We start from the raw sequence: 20665 nt of genomic DNA, 5'->3' as shown, positions 1-20665 counted from the left end.
GGTTTGTAAATCGTTCAACACAGGCTTCTGCATACAATATGCGATGGTCTTGGCAAAAATTAAATGTGGGAATACAGTGCTGGTGACTCCAGAAATGCTTCCCATGACATCACAAATGGACAACACCTAGCATAGCTGCACTGGGCCCCGGGTGTGAAGGTTTCTTATTCCAGTTTGTGCCTTGGAAGATATTTTAAAATGGATCATTTGATGCTTGCACAGATGCAACCTCGGAGTAAACTTTTAATTACACTCTGTACAATGGTTTAGTTTTGAATGTGTGGGTTCCCTTGTGTATCTTCAGATGGGAATGGTTAGTAAAGTGCTTGTTACACTTTGTGTATTCATCAGGCTCCCCCCCTGTATGGAACCTTGCATGTCTGTTCACTGATGCAGAGTGAGTGAAGCGTTTCATGATCTCTGTATATAACTCGGGCTTCTCCCTGGAATTCATTCATTTATTTATTGGGCATTCGTATGGTGCCTATAAACAAGTGTTTCCAGGCACCACAAGGCACATTTGGGGGATGGGGACATGGGAAAGAAAATGACAAAAACAACAATAACGTTTATATTGGCCATGTGACAATCCTACCGTGCAAGTGCAAGACAAAAGGTGGTAAGTGCAGGGGGAGAAGTGTAGGAGGGGGTGCCCAAAAGGGGGGCGGTAAGCAAGAACGGGGAGGGCAAGACGGCAAGTGCCAGGGGAAAGAGAGAAGGAAGGGAGGATAAGTGCAAAGGACAGGGTGGACCAGGTTGGGTTACTCCAGAGAAGGGTGCCTGAGGGCAAGTGCTGGGAATGGATGCTGGGAGGACTGATAGGGGGGCTAGTCTGGCCCCTGTATGGCTCAGAAGGGACCAGGCCCCAGTCACAGCAGCAGAGGGACGTTAGCCCAGGGGGGGGGGGGGGGGGGTGGGGCGGGAGACAATCCTCCGGGATTGTGTCAGATTCAACCTCTGAGTGAAGTTGTCCTAAATCTGTATTCTGGTGGTGTTTGACCCCAGGATAAGATCTCTGATGCATACTCAAAGACGAGGATTCACAAACATTATTTTTAGTATTCTGTGTTCTGTGCCTTCATTGGGCTTCTCCCACTATGAATCCTCTGATGAGGGTACATAGCTGAGGAACGACTGGACATTCACAGGGCTTCTCCCCAGTACTGGTCCTCCAATGCCTTCTTAGAGCCGAGTGATTCAATAATTTCTTGCACTCTGTGCAATCGTAGGGCTTTTCCTCTATATTGACCCTATGATGGCTATAGAGCTCTGGACTCGGAGGGAAGCTTTTCTAACACTGCACGCACTTGTAGGATCACTCTCCCGCATGGGATCTCTGATGTTTTCTCAAGTTTGATTGCAGAGTAAAGTGCTTACCACATTCCGTGCACTCATACGGCTTCTCTCCAGTATGAGTCCGTCGGTGATTCCTCAATGTAGAGGAGTCAGTGAACCTTTTCTTGCACTCTGTGCATTGAAAAGGCTTCTCCCCTGTATGGGTCCTTCGATGATTCCTCAGTGCTGAGGGGTCACTGAATCTTTTGTTGCACTCTGTGCACTGATGGGGCTTTTCCCCAGTATGGATTCTCTGATGAATATGGAGAACTGTTCTCTGAGGAAAGCTTTTCTCACACTCTGTACACTGATATGGTCGCTCCCCAGTATGGGTCTTCTGATGTCTATAAAGATGCAAGCTATAAACAAAGCTTTTCTCACACTCACTGCACTGGTATGGTCGCTCCCCAGTATGGATCTTCTGATGTCTGTAAAGGTGAGAGTCATAAATGAAGGTTTTCCCACAATCAGTGCACTGGTATGGTCGCTCTCCTGTATGGATCTTTTGGTGTCTGTAAAGATGCGAGTTATAGGTGAAGCTTTTCTCACACTCTGTACACTGGTATGGTCGCTCTCCAGTATGAGTCTTCTGATGCTGGTACATATTTGAGAGTGTAGTGAAGGTTTTCCCACACTCCATACAGTTATAGCGATCCTTGTCTATGTGTAATTTTTTGTGTACACTAAGACTTGACCGGTTAGGGCAGCAGTCCCCACAGATGTTGCAGGTAAAGGCTTTTTTGTTTTTGTGGACCCTCATGTGGGCCAGGAGTTGGGAGTTCTTGGTGAAGCTCTGATCACAGGAGCTGCATCGACCGGGGTTCAACTTTAAGCACTTGGCTCCATTTCCTATAAAAGAAGCAGAGATTACAAGCATTAATTTCCACCATCGTACAACTGAAAAGCAATAGAATTGGTGTTGAGCTCTGAATTACTGCCCCGTTTCCTAGCAACGCTATGGGAGATCCTGAAGAAATGCACTTGTCTTCAGTGCACCAGAATGAAGCTGCAAAAAGTAGCAGAGATTTCACTCATTAATCATCTAAAAGAACAAAATACAAATCACCCCTTTGGAAACTTTCCCGGATCAAGAAGTACAAACATACACCATATACATGGCAGGCGATTTTTTTAATTATTGATAAAGTTATGACCAAAACACCAGTAGCCTGTGCTGAGAATCTGCTCAATGCTGCATTGCATTGTATGATGACCATGGGAAACCTGGGTATATAGCCCATGTTTTTGATGCAGCGTTTTTGTTATCAATGAAAAATGTATCCGAAGAAATAGGTTCGTGAAATGTGAATGCTGTGGTTCTGTTAATAACTATAAGGCACGGCAGGCTGCATCTTCTTTTACTCGACACCAAGTTTACCTACCTACCAATTCTGCCCCAGCAATAGTAGTAGTAGCTTTACTATTAGAAGTAATACTACTACTCTAAATGGTAGGAGCCATACTACCAGTTGCAGTACCTTTAGCAGTAACCAGTTGAAGCACTATCAGAAAACATAGGACTATTAAGAGTAGTAGTAGCAGCAGCAGATGCAATACTATTACCACCACCAGTAACAAATTATACAGTATTAGCACTTCTGCTGGTAGTAATATTACCAGTAATATGTTCACTACCACCAGGAGCAGATGGTGCACTACTAGTAGCAGTATTATTAGTAGTAGTAGTACTGTAAGTAGTACAATAGGTTGAAGTAGTAGTACTCTGCCCGTAGTAGCTGTATTGTGACCATTGATGCTATTAAAACATGTCTACAGCTGCTACTTCTCCTGGTAGAAGTCATAGCAATAATACTGTTAATAACCCTACTTCTGGTACTACTACTGCATTTAGTGGTAGTAACCCTACTACTGGTACGTATGCTACCACATCTTCCAGTAGTACCCGTACTACTGGTACTTGTACTACCATGACCACATCTACTGGTAGTAACCCTACTACTAGTACTATGATTACCACATCTACTGGCGCATGAAGTCCCCCTTGCTGGTCACCATGCGATCAAGAGTATCAAGCAAAGGTTATCCATGCCCTTCTACTGTCCCAAGATGGGGGTGCAAGTAGAAAGTCATTGCAGTAGTTGAGCCACTTTTTCCAGACATTTGGCATGTAGCACAACAATCCCAGCTCCATTGGTGCCACTCCCTGTTGTGGGAGTGCCATTTGAAAGGGTAGGGATTGACATTGTTGGTCCCGTTGACCCTCAGACATCCTCTGGCCATAGGTTTATCTTGGTGCTGGACAACCATTCCACCAGATATCCTGAAGCCATCTCATTGAAGGAAGACAGTGACTGCCAAGTTAGTTGCTAAAGCTTTACTTGGCATATTTACTGGGGTTGGCTTCCCTAAAGAAGTTGTGTCTGAAAGAGACGGCAACTTTATGTCCACGTATATGCAAGCAATGTGGAAGGAGTGTGGGGTTACTTATAGGTTTTCATCAGTTTATCATCCACAAACAAATGGCTTAGTTGAGAGGTTTAATAGAACTCTCAAAAGCATGATTGGGGCTCTGGAAGAACCTCAAAAGGAGAAAACAGGATCTCCTGTTGCCATGCTTACTCTTTGCCTACAGCGAGGTCCCTCAAGAGTGGGCTGGCTTTAGCCCCTTCAAGGTTCTTCTGTAAGGGGACCATTGGCCATAGTAAAGGAAGGGTGGGAGCTCCCGACTCCTCCTGTCACTACCAATGTAGTGGACTATGGGCCTCATTATGAGTGTAGCGGAAAGCCAACAACGGCGCCGGTAGTGCTACCGGTGCCGTTGTTACCTCTCCACCACACTACGAGTTCTGCTGGCCGGTGCCGGACTGCACGCCCGGTCTGACCAGGCGTGCATACTGGCACCCGCGAGCAGAACTCATGATTGCACCAGCACCTTTATAAACGGTGCCTGTGCAACCATGCTCCCGACCCCCATTCTGGCCCTTGGGAGTCGAATGGGGATCGGGAGGCAGGCCATGACGGCACCCGCAAATGGGCAATTAGCAGGTCCGCCAAACTCGGCATGACCCGGTTACTGCCCATTCTCGGGTGCCGGAAAAAAAAACAACTCTGGCGGCAGCTGTGCCCTTAATAAGGGCACGGCTACCACCAGAGTTATAGTGAGGGCCTATGTCTTGGGTTTAAAGAAGGGGATGGTCCCCCTGAAGGCTGAAACAAGTGATAAGTTGAAGGCTGATCAGGCATTGGTCAAACATTGGTATGACCAGAAAGCTTCACTTGTTCACTTTACCCCAGGTCAAGAAGTCCTTCTCATGAATCCCATAAGGCCTAGAGCCCTAAGGGATACATGGTCAGGCCCTTACACAGTTGTGCAGAAGCTGGGTGAGGTTAACTATTTGGTGGACCTTAGAAGGCCTGGACAGGCCCCAAAAGTGTTTAACATGAATAGGCTAAAGGCTTTCATCCCGCGGGTTGAAATAGCTGCACTGCTACTGGTTTCAGATATGGATGAGGAAGATTTAGAACCTCTACTTGACCTATTCCAGAATGGTCCTTCAGATGACTCAATTGAGGGTGTCCATGTGGCCCCTCACCTGACTTCTGACCAACAAGGGGAAGTAAGAACTTTCCTCAGGCAATTCTCCTCCTTGTTCTCACTGACTCCAGGTTTGACACTTTGGTGAAAACACAAGATTGATAGTGAGCCTACCAAAGGTAGGGAATACAGAATGTCAGACATGGTAAGATCCTACATCAAGACTGAGGTCAACAAGATGCTGGATCTAGGAGTGATTGAGCCTTCCAGTAATCCCTGGTCCAGTCCTGTGGTCTTAGTGCCAACAGCTGGTACATCAGAACTTGGGTTCTGTGTGGATTATAGGGCTCTGAATGCTGTCATTGCCCAGATAATTATACATTATCCTTCTCCCAAAGAACCGCTGGCAATAGCTCTCCCCATAGGAGTCCAAAATCAAAGAAGATGCCACAAATATTTTAGGACTGAAGTTTGAATAGTAAACTATTTTCTCCTATGATATTTAGTGGAAAATGACTAATATATCTCCAGAATTTCTGTATTTACTATTTCCACTTCAGTTTTAGAATTATTGGGAAACTCACTTGCAATAAGGCCCTGGGGTACAGAGTCCATTGGCGGCCACTAGTGAGAGAACTGTGGCAGGTCAGACTCAGGAGACATGCAAGAGGACAACTTTGCAATAATGTTTAATTAACAGAAATGTGTAAGGCCCATCTTATCCCTGCATCCAAGGAGGATTTTACCTGTTCCATAAAGAAAATAACAAATGGTGCCTGTCAGGATGTCTTACAACATAAAGCCGTCCACTGTCCAAACCTAATCTAACCTAAAGCTCCCCTTATCACGGACTGTACCAAGGCCTCACCCCCATAATCACTGCATTCATTAATTCTTCATTTGCCAAACACTTTATCCCACCTAACCTCAAGGAAGCGTGGAACTCGCTACTCATCCAAAAAGCCTCCCTTGACCCCATCATTCCTACCAACTACAAGCCTATCACCATGGTTCCTTTCCTGCTAAAGATCTGAGACTGTGCTGCTTACATTCAGATACAAGCCTACTTGGAACTACATCAAATCCTCAGCCCACAACAAACAGGCTTCCGTCCAGGGCATGGCACTGAATCTGCCCTCCTAAACCTTAAAAACCAGTTGGATGACATCCGTGACACTGGCAACCTTGGCCTTCTCCTAGATCCTTTGGCAGCATTTCACTTGGTCAACAACCAAATCTCTGCCACCACCTTACTACAACAGCCAACTTCTCTCCTACGGCCACCAAATGGATTGCTTCATTCCTTGCCAACAGAACTGCCTGCATCTACACAGGTAGTGCAGCTGACCACCCAACTCAAGTTCCCTTTGGAGTCCCACAGGGCTCCTGTGCATCACCAACCTTGTACAATATCTATACAAAACCACTCTTCGACTATCTGGGTATCTCATACAGAATCTATGCCAATGATACCCAGATCCTCATCCCCCTCTCCGGCAAATATGAAAACGATTCCAATCAAATCAACAGAATTTATGACACCATTTAAACCAGGATGGCCACAAACCAACTCTGCCTTAATAATGACAAGTCAGATCTTGATCGTAGGCCCCTCCCTCATGTCTAGCTAAATTTGACCCAGCCTACTGTGCCTTCACCATTCCCGTTTCCTCTGCTGTTAAAACGTGAGGCGTCGATCTCGACTCAAGCCTGTGCATGACCTGCCATGTTAACACAATTGCGTCCTCAGTTGAACATACCACAAAACTCTTGAACGCAACCAAACACTTCCTCTCCTGGTAAGACAATCTGACCATAGCTAGAGCAGTAATTGTCTCTCAGTGGGACTACAGCAACTCCCTCCTCGCTGGAGCGTAACCTTAACAAGCTCCAGACCATCCAGAACAATACCATCTAGGCCTCCATAGACCTTTCCACACGTGACCATGGGCCTCATGCCGAGTTTCCCGGTCCGGAATATATAAGGGTGCCAGTAAGCTCACCGGCACCCTTGTTTCCAGAGCTGCTGTACCCGACAGGTCTGAGCCTGCCGGGCACAGTGGTCACGGTAGGCAAAGCTGTCGCAGGAGCAACGGCACCGTTAACAACGGTGGAGTTGCAAATGGGAATGGGGATTAACTAAATTACTGATGCCTTACTTCCCAACCGCAGGACTTGTACTAGCCCGGTGGCACTGGGAAGTCAGGTGGCGGTCAGTTTTCTTTTTTACGGGTCCAGCGGCATCCCACCGGTAGCACTGGCAGGATTACCACCGGACCCGTAATGAGGCCACATGTCTCAATTCATAGAAAAGCTGCTCATTGGCTACCTGTCAGAGAATGGGTCAACTTTAAAATACTATCCATCACTCATCGGTGCCTTTCCAACTCTGCACTGCCTTACCTCTCGCAGATGGATCTAATAAGAACAACTCGTCTAGACCAAATAGATCGATCTACAGCCACAGATGTACTACCCCGCGTTTCAGACATACCAGAGCAGTGAGCTCCAGCTTCCCAGTCATTGCTGCATGATTATGGAAAAACGTACCTCCTCACCTACGCTCTGAGCCCTCGTACTGGCCTTCCAGAAAACAATCGAATATCATTGTATTCCACTGACCGCATTTGCCTCACAGAAAACACTTAAAAACGTCTTGTCCCATGGACACTGAACTGTTGTAACTAACTATTTTCTTCCTACTTATCTTCACACCCACTTCCCCTGCCCCCCTGCTTGCACTGCACCTTTTCGTAACCAGCATCTCAATGCCTGTGGGTTCTACGTGCTCTACAAATGTAAAAAATAAATAAATACATGTCTGTCCCTACCACTAACAGAAAGGGGTTAACGTAAGCTTTAACCAGAAGGATCTGGTAAGTCTCTTCCAAGATATTGGTGGCTGGTTTCTGCACTCCACTCTAATGTCTTTTTGGTTTCTTTTCAGCTACACAGTTCAGAGCTTCACAAAGTTGTTCTATTCTTCCTCTCATCTTGTAACAAGAGTCTTTCACCCTGTGGGTCAGATAGTTGTCCTCATGCCTTGGAGTACAGCCTCCCTCACCCCATCTTAGGGTACGAGTCCTTTCCCTCTGCCCTGTCCTGGGGTATTCTGTTTCTTGCCCTTCTTAGGGTCTCTTTGGCTTTCATCCCAGCGTGGGGTATTTGTCTCCTGCCCCGGAATGGGGGTTCTTGGATCTCACCCAGTATTGGGTTGTTGATTCACTGTCCCCGGGTTGGGGTATCTAGGTTTTCACCCTGACTCGGGTAACTATTTCTCTCATTCGCACTTTGGATTGCTTGGCTCGCACCCTGCTTCGGGTTGCTGATTCTCTCTGCCCCGTTTGGGCTATTTTGCTTCTCACCCTGACTCTGGTGGGTATAGTCCTTGTCTCCCAGGCTTAGGTTTGGCAGGATATCACCGCCCTGCTCTAGCTTCCCTGAAACCACTGCGTACACCCAGATGTAGTGAACCCGCCCCTCGGGTTCCTTTGCAGGCTTCGGTGTCCCTCTGTCGGGACCGCTCCGTCCCCCCTAATAAGTGCTTGACAGGTCACCTGCTTCTTGCGCTGGTTGACCACTTCAGATGCGGTTGTGCCTTCTTTTAGGTCACATCTAACTGGCTTGGCACTGCATACGAGAGAGTAGCGTTCCGCAGGATGGTGCACGCCTGTGCTCTACACACCGGTAGCGTGTGGCTGCTTCTTGTCTACATCATCTGGGAGGGACTCTTGTCCTGTGCTTCATTGTGTGAGATTTTCTTCTCGCCTTCCTTCCCACTGTGTGCCAGTTTTACTTGCGCTTTATATTTCAAGCTGTAACAATTCCTTGTTTCTGTGATTCATGTAATGATGGTATCATTAAAGGGTCAGAAATCCTACCAGCCATTTCAAAACGGCCATGCACCCCAATAGACATTGTAATGCCAACAAACAAGTAGGGGGGGGGGGGCTGAATAAAATCCCTTTGGGGGATTCTTGTTCACTAAGGGGGGAGTTGCCCCCAGGGAGATTCTGCATCTCTTGTCCCCTAGGGGTTGTTAAGCTTAGTGAGCTCACCTACCTAGTCCCAACAGAGGCGGCTCCCCCTGAGGGAGCAGGGATGGATTCCCTGGATTTGCCACAGAACACTTAGGTGCTGTGCACATGCCAAACAAATAACAACGTAATGCAGCGAAAGGACAACAGGAAGGTAGCAAGTCCCAAATGGGATATTAGCGTGTGTGCTGGGGGACAGGGGACAGGAGTTGGGGCCAAGCCCCGAACAACATAGGGATCTAGAGGAGGACTAGAAAAACCACCGGACCAGGAAATAATTTGACAAAATACATTTTACAAATGTTCACCCCAACTGCCCAAACACAGTACCAGCCCGCCAAGACACACAGACACACACATACATACATACATACATGCACACCCCTTTAGATTAACCACTCCCATCGTGGAGGTCTGCTCCTCTGAAGCTTCACTGGCAACAAGAGGAGAGCGAGCTAACCGGAAGAGGAATGTCCCGCGCGGCTCTCTGCTTCATTCCCCCGGAGACCAGCTGTTCTGCCCTTTCAACGGGAGGTGCTATGTCCATACTACAAGAAATCATTTGGGAGTGCTTTCCGAGTCCATGAGAAGAGGAAGCTGGCAACTGGCACATTGTCGCTTCATTTGAAATACTGTGACTTTGTGTTGGTGTCTTGCATAGTGCTCACATGCGGTCTTCCTTCGCGTACTTTAAGACACTGCAGCTTGCTGGGAAGCATAGACTAAATTGACGGCCCAGTGAGCTGCAACGAAAATAGGCATTAGTGCACCACAGGGACTGTGCCTGGCCCTAGCTTGGGCCCTGGGCCCCTTAGAGGAACCCTGCAAAATACTGATGCCCCTTAAACACACACTATGTGTGGGCCAGGTACATAGGTGGTCCTGAAGGCATTTTAAGTAATATAATGGAATCTAAACTCATGCTAGGCTTCTCTGCTTTCATACTGTGCCAATGACCAATGTAGTCGCCTTACTGCGCAAAGGATTGCCTGAAGTGTGGGGTATTGACCACCATAAGGGGTGACTAGGTCATGGTGTGAGGGTAAACAGAAAAGGCCAGTGGGAAGAGGATTGGTGAAGCAGAAGTAGCAAGAAAGAGGATGAGGAGGAGAATTAGTTATGTTATGTTAGAAATATTGCCTACTGCACCAAATGACCACAGTAAAGGTCTCAACATGCAGAGGCTTTCCTGGCAATTGGCCTGTTGTGCCCCCAGCCAAGGGAAGAGGTAAAGTAGTGGGAAGAAGGGTACAAATACGGCAAGGGTGATTCAAGGAAGAAGTATGGTGTTTGTGAGGGCTTGAGTGCGTGTCAAACCAGCCACAGGAGACACAGGTCAGTATTGCGGAATTTAGGGCAGTCCATTCTAAGGAGCCGGATGGAGAAGGGAATATTTACATATGCTATGCCAGTGCTATGCTACGCTATGCTGCCCCATGCTATGATTACTAAGTTCTGCACGGTTGTCAAATAATGTCATGGATATGGTATAATACACTACGCTGTTTATGGAACATCAGGTCATGTTAAGTCACTGGGCCATGTTATGCGCAATGTTGGTCAGTTAGAGACTTTGGGCCTCATTACACGGTAGGCGGTAAGGGTTTACCGGTACCGGTAAATATTGAATGTACATCTTCCCGCACACACCCCGAAGGATTTCCAATCTGTCCCTCAACCAATCTATGTCTAACCCTATTCCATCCATTTTTTTTAAACTGAATGTTCAGTTTCAAGAGAGTTTTGCACCTTTTTGTATTTATTTATTTCCCCTTTTGTTTTTGGAACGGGTACCAGTTTTGTTATAGTAGCTGGTTAGGTTGTGTTATGCCACGCTTTGTTATATAGTTGCTTCATCAAAGCCCACCTAGTTCTTTTGTAGGCAAGGGTGCCAAGGACTAGCATGTGCCCCTTAGCAGACCCGACAAGGACCTCCACTCAACTCCTCGACTGAGGAAATAGAGCCCAGACTCTGAGGGAACTCTGCCGCTCACTCCTCCACTCTACACTAAATAAGCCATGAGCCAATTAGACAATCAGGGTGACTTACCAATATGAGGACCACATGTTCTGCCTGGACGCCATACACATGTCTGACAAGGTCATGGAAGGAGATGGAAGGTGGCAGACGCCACTCCCATGTTTCACACAGTTGGCAAAGTTGAGGATTGGTTTGCTTTCAGATTGAAAATAAGCTTGGTATTGTTGGTGAAGTTATGAGTTTTGTTCCAAAAATGACTAATAATATCATCAGAGGAAGCAGGTAAACATTAAACGGGAGAGTACAACCCCTCATGGCCTCTGCAGTTAGAGGGCCAAGACTGTTCCCTCTCATGTAGGATTGACCTGATCCAATTCAGGGTGTCCTTCTGTATGCCTGGGTCGTAGAGGAAGGAGAGATGAACGAGCCCTGGGGGACGCTGCAGAAGATGGCCAGGCCTGTTGTGTTTTATCGAGACAGGAGCTGATCCAATTCAGGGCATAACCCCACATGCCTCAGTCATAGAGGAGCAGTGAGAGGAACATGCCCTGGGGCCTCTGCATTTAGATGGCCAGGTCATTGCCTGTCATACAGGAAGGGCCTGATTCAATTTAGGGCAACATCCTGTATGCCTGGGTCGTAGAGGAAGGCAAGAGGGAGAAGCCCTGGCTGTTGCCTGTGGTGCAGCAAGGACCCAATCCAATTCAGGTCATTCTTTCGTATGCCTCAGCCGTAGAGGAAGGTGAGAGGAGCACTGAGAAGAATAGAGCGGCTGCCAGTGTCGAATGCCACCAAGAGCCTAGAAGGACCGGTGCCTGGACAACGCCAGCATCAGCCTCTAGTCTGAGATCATCTACTATTTGTATTTTGTTTATTTGTAAAGCGCACTAAGCGCTTAGGCATCTGGGCGCATTTCTTAGCTTCACAAAGTTACATATTTCCATTACATAGTTGCTTATATACATTATACAATTAATTACATTCATTCCATATTGCACAGGATTTACAAAAGGGGGCTGAACAAAGGCAATTGGGCATGAAACAATTTTACATTAAGCCTTTGTGCAAGGTGCCCATACCGAGCAAGAGCGTCTAGGGTGGGTGAGCTAATGTTCTTGCGCTAGTAGTCAGATTTTGACTTTGCTTCTAAAGGAGAGATAGGAAGGTTCAGATCTGAGCGAGCTCGGTGATGTATTCTACAGTTTAGCAGCGAGTACAGGGAAGCTGCTGCCCCCCACCTTCTGTAGTTTAAACCTTGGGATCTTGAGGCAGTGAGCTTGAGCAGTTCCAACGGGTCGGTCAGAGGTGTTGCGATAGAATAGATTTCACAGGTATATCGGTGCGAGGTTCGCGAGGCATTTGTGCGTGAGACAGTGATTTAAAGTAAATTCTTTGGTTGACGGATAGCAAGTTGTGACTGTGTTGAGTTTCAGAAATATGTTGGGCTCTAGGGATATTCATAGTGGCCCTGATGGCGTTGTTTTGAAGTACTTGTAGCTTGTTAGTATTATGTCAGCTGGTTCCTAGATAGAGCGCATTGCAATAGTCGAGTTCCGACAGGACTAACGCTCGAGCTGTACGACGTCCTTTCGTCGCAGGATGTTTTTTCACAAAAACCCATCACCCCACCCTCCAAAAAAAATAATGCGATGGGTTTTCTCGGAGAAAAAAAAATCGCGGTAAAAAACCCTGCGAAAAAACATCCCACGATGAAATTACATGGAACCGCTCTAGCTATGGTGGTGCAATTGTTGGTGGTTAGAAATGGTCTGCATGCAGTGATAAGTTTGTGCGTGTACGCCGTAGAGGACGTTATTGCATTTATGATATGATAGTTTATTTATATAGCGGCTATACACAGTGTGTTTCAAAGCGCTTAAGCGCATTTGTTTGTCTAGCTAGGGTTAGAGTGGAGTCTAAGTGGATGCCAAGAGTTTTTACGTCTTTCGAGACCTTGATGGGGTTGCCATCTATGATGAAGTTGTAGCTGGTGTCTCGCTTGCTGAGTCATTGTTGTGATCAGAGGAGGAGTAGCTCTGTCTTATTGTCATTAATACAGAGCCCATGTTGTGCCATCCAAGCCTGAAAGACAAGGTAAATGTCATTGTGTGCTTTGGAGTCTACTATGTGGTCACCGATGATGGGGATGAGTATTTGGGTGTCATCTGCATAATTAGTGTAGATGACACCCAAATGGTCAAGGTCATAGACTAGGGGCTTCGTAAACACATTGTAGAGGGTTGGCGCCACACAAGAGCCTTGGGGGACTATGCACGTGACTGGAGCTGGTTCAGCGGAGTATGATGGCGAGAATCCCCTTATTGATCTGTTCTCCAAAAATGATTGGACTCAGGTGGTAGCTTTGTCTGAAAAGTGTGCTGCTGAGATAAGGTGGTTGCATAGGACTTGGTGATTGATCAGGTCGAAGGCAGTCGGCATGTCAAGCAGTAGGAGGAAGGCGAGTTTGCCATTGTCTTTTAGTTGTTCAATTTGAGTTTTCAGGTCAATCAGGGCCGTCTCCTTCTCGTGCCTTGGTCTGAAGCCGGATTGCCTGAGGCCGAGGAGGGTGTTGGTTTCTAGTTACTCCTGGATTTGCAGGTAGGCTTCTCTATCCAGGATTTTTAAAAGAAAGGGGACCGTGGTAATGGGCCTGTAATATGCAGGACACAATAGTTTCTGTGCTGTGTAGAGGACCAAAACTGCTGAGGCAGGTCCAGCAGGAATTTAGTCTTGACATATGACTGAAGCCGCATACTAACTGTGCTTTCAATCATCTATTTGGCAAAAAGCAAATTAGAGATCATTCAAAAATAGGTTGTCAGGTTCAGCGTGCAGTTTATTTTTTAGAAGGACAGTGGGGGTCATTCCGAGTGAGGCGGTAAGGGGCTGACGGCGCTGGTAATGGTGCTGGAGCCGTCAACCCCTTACCGCCCCATTACGAGTCTGCTTGTGGGACCCGCAAAGGGCGCATGCTAAAACCAGGTGCCCTTAGGGGGTCCCGCTAGCAGACCAGGGAGCTAACAACGGGCCTGTTATTAACGGCCCCGTTGTTAGCTCCCTCCCCATTGAGCCCTATGGGGGTTCGAATGGGAATGGGGATGTACTGGGTCCGGGTTCCTTGAATGAGGAATTACCGCGTCCTCCAAGGTTGGAATGGTCCAGTAATTCCTCATTTAAGGAACCCGGACCCGGTAAGGGGGTAACCATGCCACATATTTCAGCATGGTTACCTCCAAGGTCGTAATGACCCCCCCCAGTGATTTAAGTTAGCGTAAAGTCGACAGTAGCCGTCCCGGATGAGAGAGCGTTGTTCATTCTTCTACATGTCTAAGGTAGTTGGGGACGATTTAACAGCTTGCAGAAGCACAGTCTTAAGCACGATTGACTCACCCCTAGGACTGCTGGTGCTTGGTTTCCTCTGGGCACAGCGGGTGCTTGGTTTCCTCTGGGCACAGCTGGTGCTTGCTTTCCTCTTGCCATCCTGATTGCCACTGCAATAGTTCACTTCATCTTCTTTTATGATGAATCCTGTTATTATACAAGTGATAAAATACTGACAGGCCGATTCATGGAATAATTAGCGCGGCGCAAGTGGCCAAAAACGTGCGAATCGCAGTGGAATAGCGAAAATCGCAGTGCAAGTGCGAAAATCGCACGAAAAGCAGCGCACATCGATTCATGGAAGGCCGTGCGCGAGAAAACCATCGGATGTGCGATAAGAAAGTGCGCGGCGCACGTTGGCGCACAGGCCATCTAACGGCGTGCGCCAGGTCACAGCGAAAATCGCACAGGCCACAGCGAAAATCGCACATAGCGCGGCGCACGCAACAAAAGTAGGCGGAACACGGGGCGTAACACTCGGAATGGGGAACAACTTGCCAAAATGTGGGCGTCACGGGGGAAGCACAGGGTACAAGTGCGCGGAACGCCCACACGCTCGCCTACAACACGTATTCATGGAATAGAATAGGGCAAAAAAGCGCACGCTCAAACCAGCGCACAGGCACAAACACGACCGCCACAAGAAAGCAGGCGGTAGCGTCTCTGCGCCTGGAAGAAATGTGCGCTAAAAGGTGCGCCAACAAATAGCACCTATATACAGCCATGATGAATGTCCAATACTGTGGCCCTCCAGGACAAATGACGTACAAAGGGGTACCCACAAACACAGACACGCGCTGAGAGAAAAAAGAAACGTGTGCGTGTATAGCGGACGCGATTTGTCAGGGTACGTGGATTTCAGGGGTGCGCGGGAAGTTCCACACGCGATTTGGCCGGGTACGTGGATTGCAGGGGTGCGCGGGAAGTTGCACACGCGATATGGCCGGGTACGTGGATTACAGGGGTGCGCGGGAAGTTCCACACGCGATATGTCCAGGTACGTGGATTTCAGGGGTGCGCGGGAAGTACCACACGCGATTAGTCAGGGTACGTGGATTTCAGGGGTGCGCGGGAAGTCCCACACACGATTAGGCAGGGTACGTGGATTTCAGGGGTGCGCGGGAAGTCCCACATGCGATTAGGCAGGGTACGTGGATTTCAGGGGTGCGCGGGAAGTCCCACACGCGATTAGGCAGGGTACGTGGATTTCAGGGGTGCGCGGGAAGATCCACACGCGATTTGGCCGGGTACGTGGATTTCAGGGGTGCGCGGGAAGTTGCACACGCGATATGGCTGGGTACGTGGATTTCAGGGGTGCGCGGGAAGTTCCACACGCGATATGGCCGGGTACGTGGATTTCAGGGGTGCGCGGGAAGTACCACACGCGATTAGTCAGGGTACGTGGATTGCAGGGGTGCGCGGGAAGTTCCACACGCGACATGGCTGGGTACGTGGATTGCAGGGGTGCGCGGGAAGTTCCACACGCGATTTGTCAGGGTACGTGGATTTCAGGGGTGCACGGGAAGTTCCACACGCGATTTGTCAGGGTATGTGGATTTCAGGGGTGTGCGGGAAGTTCCACACGCGATTTGGCCGGGTACGTGGATTTCAGGGGTGCGCGGGAAGTTCCACACGCGATTTGGCTGTGTGCTCCCAGGCATTACCTGTACACCCTCCACGGCCCCTGCAGGCAGCACACACCAGAGGGGACTACCCTGCACACCTGCTCATGTCTCCCACCACCCCCACCCCCCAGCACTGTGGGGGGCCTGCTGGCAGGACCCACCCATGTCCAACCCATGTCTCCCACCACCCCCACCCCCCAGCAATGCAGGGGCACCCACCACCAGGCCCCCACTCATGTCTCCCACCACCCCCACCCCCCAGCCACCAGGGGCACCTGCCAGCAGGCCCCCACCCATGTCTCCCACCACCCCCACCCCCCAGCAGTGCAGGGGCACCCTCCACCAGGCCCCAACTCATGTCTCCCACCACCCCCACCCCCCAGCACTGTGGGGCACCTGCCAGCAGGCCCCCACCCATGTCTCCCACCACCCCCACCCCCCAGCAGTGCAGGGGCACCCTCCACCAGGCCCCCACTCATGTCTCCCACCACCCTCACCCCCCAGCCACCAGGGGCACCCTCCACCAGGCCCCCACTCATGTCTCCCACCACCCTCACCCCCCAGCCACCAGGGGCACCTGCCAGCAGGCCCCCACCCATGTCTCCCACCACCCCCACCCCCCAGCAGTGCAGGGGCACCCCCCACCAGGCTCCAACTCATGTCTCCCACCACCCCCACCCCCCAGCACTTTGGGGCACCTGCCAGCAGGCCCCCACCCATGTCTCCCACCACCCCCAACCCCCAGCACTGTGGGGAACCTGCCAGCAGGCCCCCACCCATGTCCAACCCATGTCTCCCACCACCCCCACCCCCCAGCAGTGCAGGGGCACCCACCACCAGGCCCCCACTCATGTCTCCCACCACCCCCACCCCCCAGCCACCAGGGGCACCTGCCAGCAGGCCCCAACTCATGTCTCCCACCACCCCCACCCCCCAGCAGTGCAGGGGCACCCACCACCAGGCACCCGCACATGTCCCCCTGGCCCCAGGTCCTGACGATACACAATCATGGCAGTAATGGGCAGCATACCCAGCACAAACACCCAGGCAAGGATTGCATCCACCCACATAGTGAATGCAATGACATGATACAACCCCAATGGCAAGTATGTAAATGAACACATGTCCGTCACACACACATACACAATGGGTGCAAGTGAATGTCAAAACCCATATCATGACATGTATGAAACCAATGAGAAAATAACACAAGTGAAAGTAAAAATAAAAAATGTATTAAAGATCAAAAATAAGTAAACAAATCAAACATACAACTATGTGGATAAGTGAATAATTGGTCCATGTCCGAGAACAAAAGTGAAAATCAAAAAAACAAAGGAATAAAAAAAAATAATGTAGTCCAAAGCAATATCATGTAGTAGTAAAACAATGAAAAACCATTACGTCATGGTGAACACAATAAGAAATTAAAAAAATGTTTCTTCAAAAAGCAAACTATATACAGGAATGTACCAGGGTCCATGAGCCCAACACCATAAAGGAAACCTACTACTACCTAATGAAAAAAATATATACAAAAAAAGTGGCCATTGTCCAAGCGGTCCAAAATAATAAAAATAAATAAAGGAAACCTAACACTAACTAACTAAACAACTATATACAAAGGCAGCGGGCAAGTCCTGCGGCTCACTTGGTGATGTTGCTGGCCAGGGCATCATCGAACTCCATGTCGATGTCCTGGAGGCGGGACTCTGTCCTGGCCCCGAGGTCTCGCAGGGATAACCCCATGTCCAGCTCAAACTCCCTGCGAGCTTCCTCAAGGCACTCAGCCCGCCTCAATGCCCGACGCATGGAGAACTCCGCCCTGACCATGGCGAGCCGCTCCTCTTCCGCCCGCTGCCGCTCCGCACCTATCCGCTGGACCAACTCCTCCCACACGGAAGACACCACCATCCCAGGGTTGCCCTGCCCTCCGGCCGATGCCTGCCCCTCTGATCTTGATGGCCCCGAGCCATGATGCCTCCCACGTCGAGCCCGCTGCTGCCTCCGACGCCACTGCCTCTGCCAGCACGACGGCATCCAGGCTGATGGAAACCACCGACGCCGTCGTGCACGTGCCCTGCCCGATGATGCTGTCACATCTACCATCTGCTGGGGTCCACTTGCTGTGTTGTCCACCCCTGCTGGACCTCCGACTCCCAACTGTGGCAGGGATGGGATCCCCACCGAGCTGGCTGCATTGGTCGGGGCAGGTCCACAGGGGGCCCTGGTGGCATCTGGGCCGGAAGACGGCAAGGAGAACGACCGGTGGATAGCCTGACCAGAGGAGGAGAGGGCCGTCAGATTGGCCAACACATGCAGGAAACCCCCGAACATGGCCGATCCCAATTGGGCCACGTCGGCACGGTGCACTTCGTGATGACGTGCGTGCTCCTCCCGGGAAGCATGCACGTCATCACGAATCACAGCCGTGCGCATCGCGACCCCAATCAGGACCTTCTCCACACGGCCAGGGGTTCCCACGTCCGCAGGTGGAGGGGAGTCAGGTGACATGGACATCCCCTCCACCTGCGGACGGGCCTGGGACGGGGCATCCCTGCTGGTGCATGGTGGTGCACTCACAGGGTCAGGGACAGCGACATGCACAGGCCCCTCCACGGTGACCTGTGCTGCCTCCTGCCCCTGGCCCTGGACTGCACCACTTGCACCAGCAGGGATGCTCCCACCAGGCCCCATGTGTGCCCCAGTGGCGGCCTCCTCCTCCTCCTCTGTGCAAACCACCAACCTGGATGGCTCCTCACCGTCTCCCGCCGTAGCAGGCCCCTGTGGGGGCTCACCCACCCCTTCCGCTGCAGCCGTGGGGGCATCCCCGCCGCCTTGCTCCACAGCGCCGTCTCCGCCCTCTTCTTCACTAGCCGCTGCGTAGAGGGAGACAAAGAACACAAGCATCAGGGTAGTGTACAATGGTCCCCTAGACAGGAAGCAATAGCAGATGAGCACCACTGTCAAAGTACACTTCCATCATGTCCCTCCACAACACATGGGTCAGTCCAGGCAAAACACTCACAGTAACAGGCATGGTGCATGCCATGGACATTTCCATGCATGTCCAATGGACTCTTGAAACATTCAATGATATGTAACTCACATGCATCATGGCTCATGCATATCACATGCACACACTTCACCTCAGTCACATCCATCTGGCCCCAAACACACCAAACACAGCCGAAACAAGGGTAAGTTGGCTGCGTCACTGAATCTGTGCATTGTCACACACATGTGTCATGCATCCATGGCATGCACAAGTCACAGACACGCATGTCAGGCACACAGACATGGCTACCATATATGTACCTGGCATCAGCACCCATCCTTCACCCCCACCCATGTCCAGGTACAGAGACTGGCATGCTCACATGTCCAAAATCTGCATAGGGCTCCCCATGCCGCATTTCAACACATGCAAAAACCATGTGGGTCACACATCACTGGTCGCACATGCATTACCATGATGTCCCTGCACACATACATGCATACATGGCCCATGGCACACATTCAGGCAAGTATCATAGAACCAGCACACCGCAACATGCCCTGTCTCACACAGTAATGCTTGGACACTTACCGCTCAACTCCAGACGGGCCTCCCTCTCAAGGATCTGGGCGTGGAGCGCTGGGCGTACGCGTTCCAGGACCCTCTTCTGGATGGAACTCATGCGGCCCCGGCCCCCCTCCACGAGGCGCCGGGCCTTCACAAGGGTCCTGGACCTCAAGTCCTCCCAGCGCTTCTTGATCTTCTGGACGTTGCGGGTTGCCACCCCCTCCGCGTTGATGGCAACCACACAGTCGGCCCAGATCCTCTCCCGTCCTTCCTTGCTGGCGCGGGACGATCCAAAGAGGGCATCATACTGCCCCAGGACATGCTCCACCAGGACACCAACTTCGGTGGCAGTGAAGCTGGTGCCCCTCTGCCCCTCTGGCCTGGGGTTGCCACTGGTGCCAGATGTGGAAGTGCCCGACATGGCAACCCCAGAGGCAGGTGTGGGTGGGCAACTGGGTCCTGGGGCTGGGCTGTGGAGCGATGTAATCCCAGTCGGGAGTCTTCAGTTCCAGCAGGGGTGGACACAGCAACTGGACCCCTGCAGATGGCTGATGTGCAGGCACCAAATGGCAGGGCACGGTGGCAGCAGGCAGGCAGGCAGGCAGCAGCAGATGGCACGTGGGAGGCTGCTCGGGGCACTGGGGGGCAGTAACTCGGCCTTCTGGGCAGGAGCGTGGTCTTCCGTGTGTTTTCGGGTGGCCAGCTTGATACGGAGTGATTTGGCACGTGAAAATCCTGCACGTCAGCGTGAAATCCGAGGAAAGGCCCTTAGCGCGTAAGCGCGTCAGCACGCATACGCGATTCTATTGGACCAGAGTCCCTCAGCGCGTAAGCGCGTCTGTGACGTGACCCGCACGGGTGTTCCCCACTCAGCACGTGATGACGGAGCACACGTGGAAATACTGCACGTCACAGTGTCATCGCGTGTAATTGGACAAAAGTGCGCGTACACGCGATTGGCCTATGTACGTGTATTTCAGGGGTGCGCGGGCACTTACACACGCAAGTACGTCATCGCACCTGTATCCCGTGGTGCGTGGGAATTTCCACACGCTATTGGACTGGGAACTAGATTCCAGGGGTGCGCGGGTCACACGCTCGCCTAGAACACGCGCAAAGCATTAATTTGCGCACTTTTCCAATAACAAGCCAGATGCCAGGATGAACATACCGTTCCTAGCAGCAGTGGCAGTGGGCTACCAAAGGAGGAGGAGGAGGAGAGTCAGGGCCAGAATATTCACACCC

At 50.6% G+C, this 20665-nt stretch overlaps 1 protein-coding gene across 5 annotated transcripts in view; it reads right to left on the bottom strand.

Annotated features, from left to right (window-relative positions):
* Positions 1–902: 902 nt before the first annotated feature.
* LOC138489462 (zinc finger protein 154-like) overlaps positions 903–20665 on the bottom strand; it is a 122718-nt gene continuing 102955 nt past the window's right edge. For 4 of the 5 annotated variants that reach the window (XM_069617188.1, XM_069617186.1, XM_069617187.1 and 1 more), the window contains 2 exons: positions 14240–14377; positions 903–2184 (listed from right to left, as the gene is read on the bottom strand). In XM_069617188.1, the coding sequence (XP_069473289.1) occupies positions 1316–2184; positions 14240–14377 (1007 nt within the window). In that variant the 3' untranslated portion in view covers positions 903–1315. The remainder of the gene's footprint in view (positions 2185–14239; positions 14378–20665) is intronic. The other variant, XM_069617189.1, reaches the window with a different exon arrangement.

This window comes from Ambystoma mexicanum, chromosome 9 (genome assembly GCF_040938575.1).
Source record: "Ambystoma mexicanum isolate Mex_15411 chromosome 9, UKY_AmexF1_1, whole genome shotgun sequence".
Lineage (NCBI taxonomy): Eukaryota > Metazoa > Chordata > Amphibia > Caudata > Ambystomatidae > Ambystoma > Ambystoma mexicanum.
This window is presented reverse-complemented; position numbering and strand designations above follow the sequence as displayed.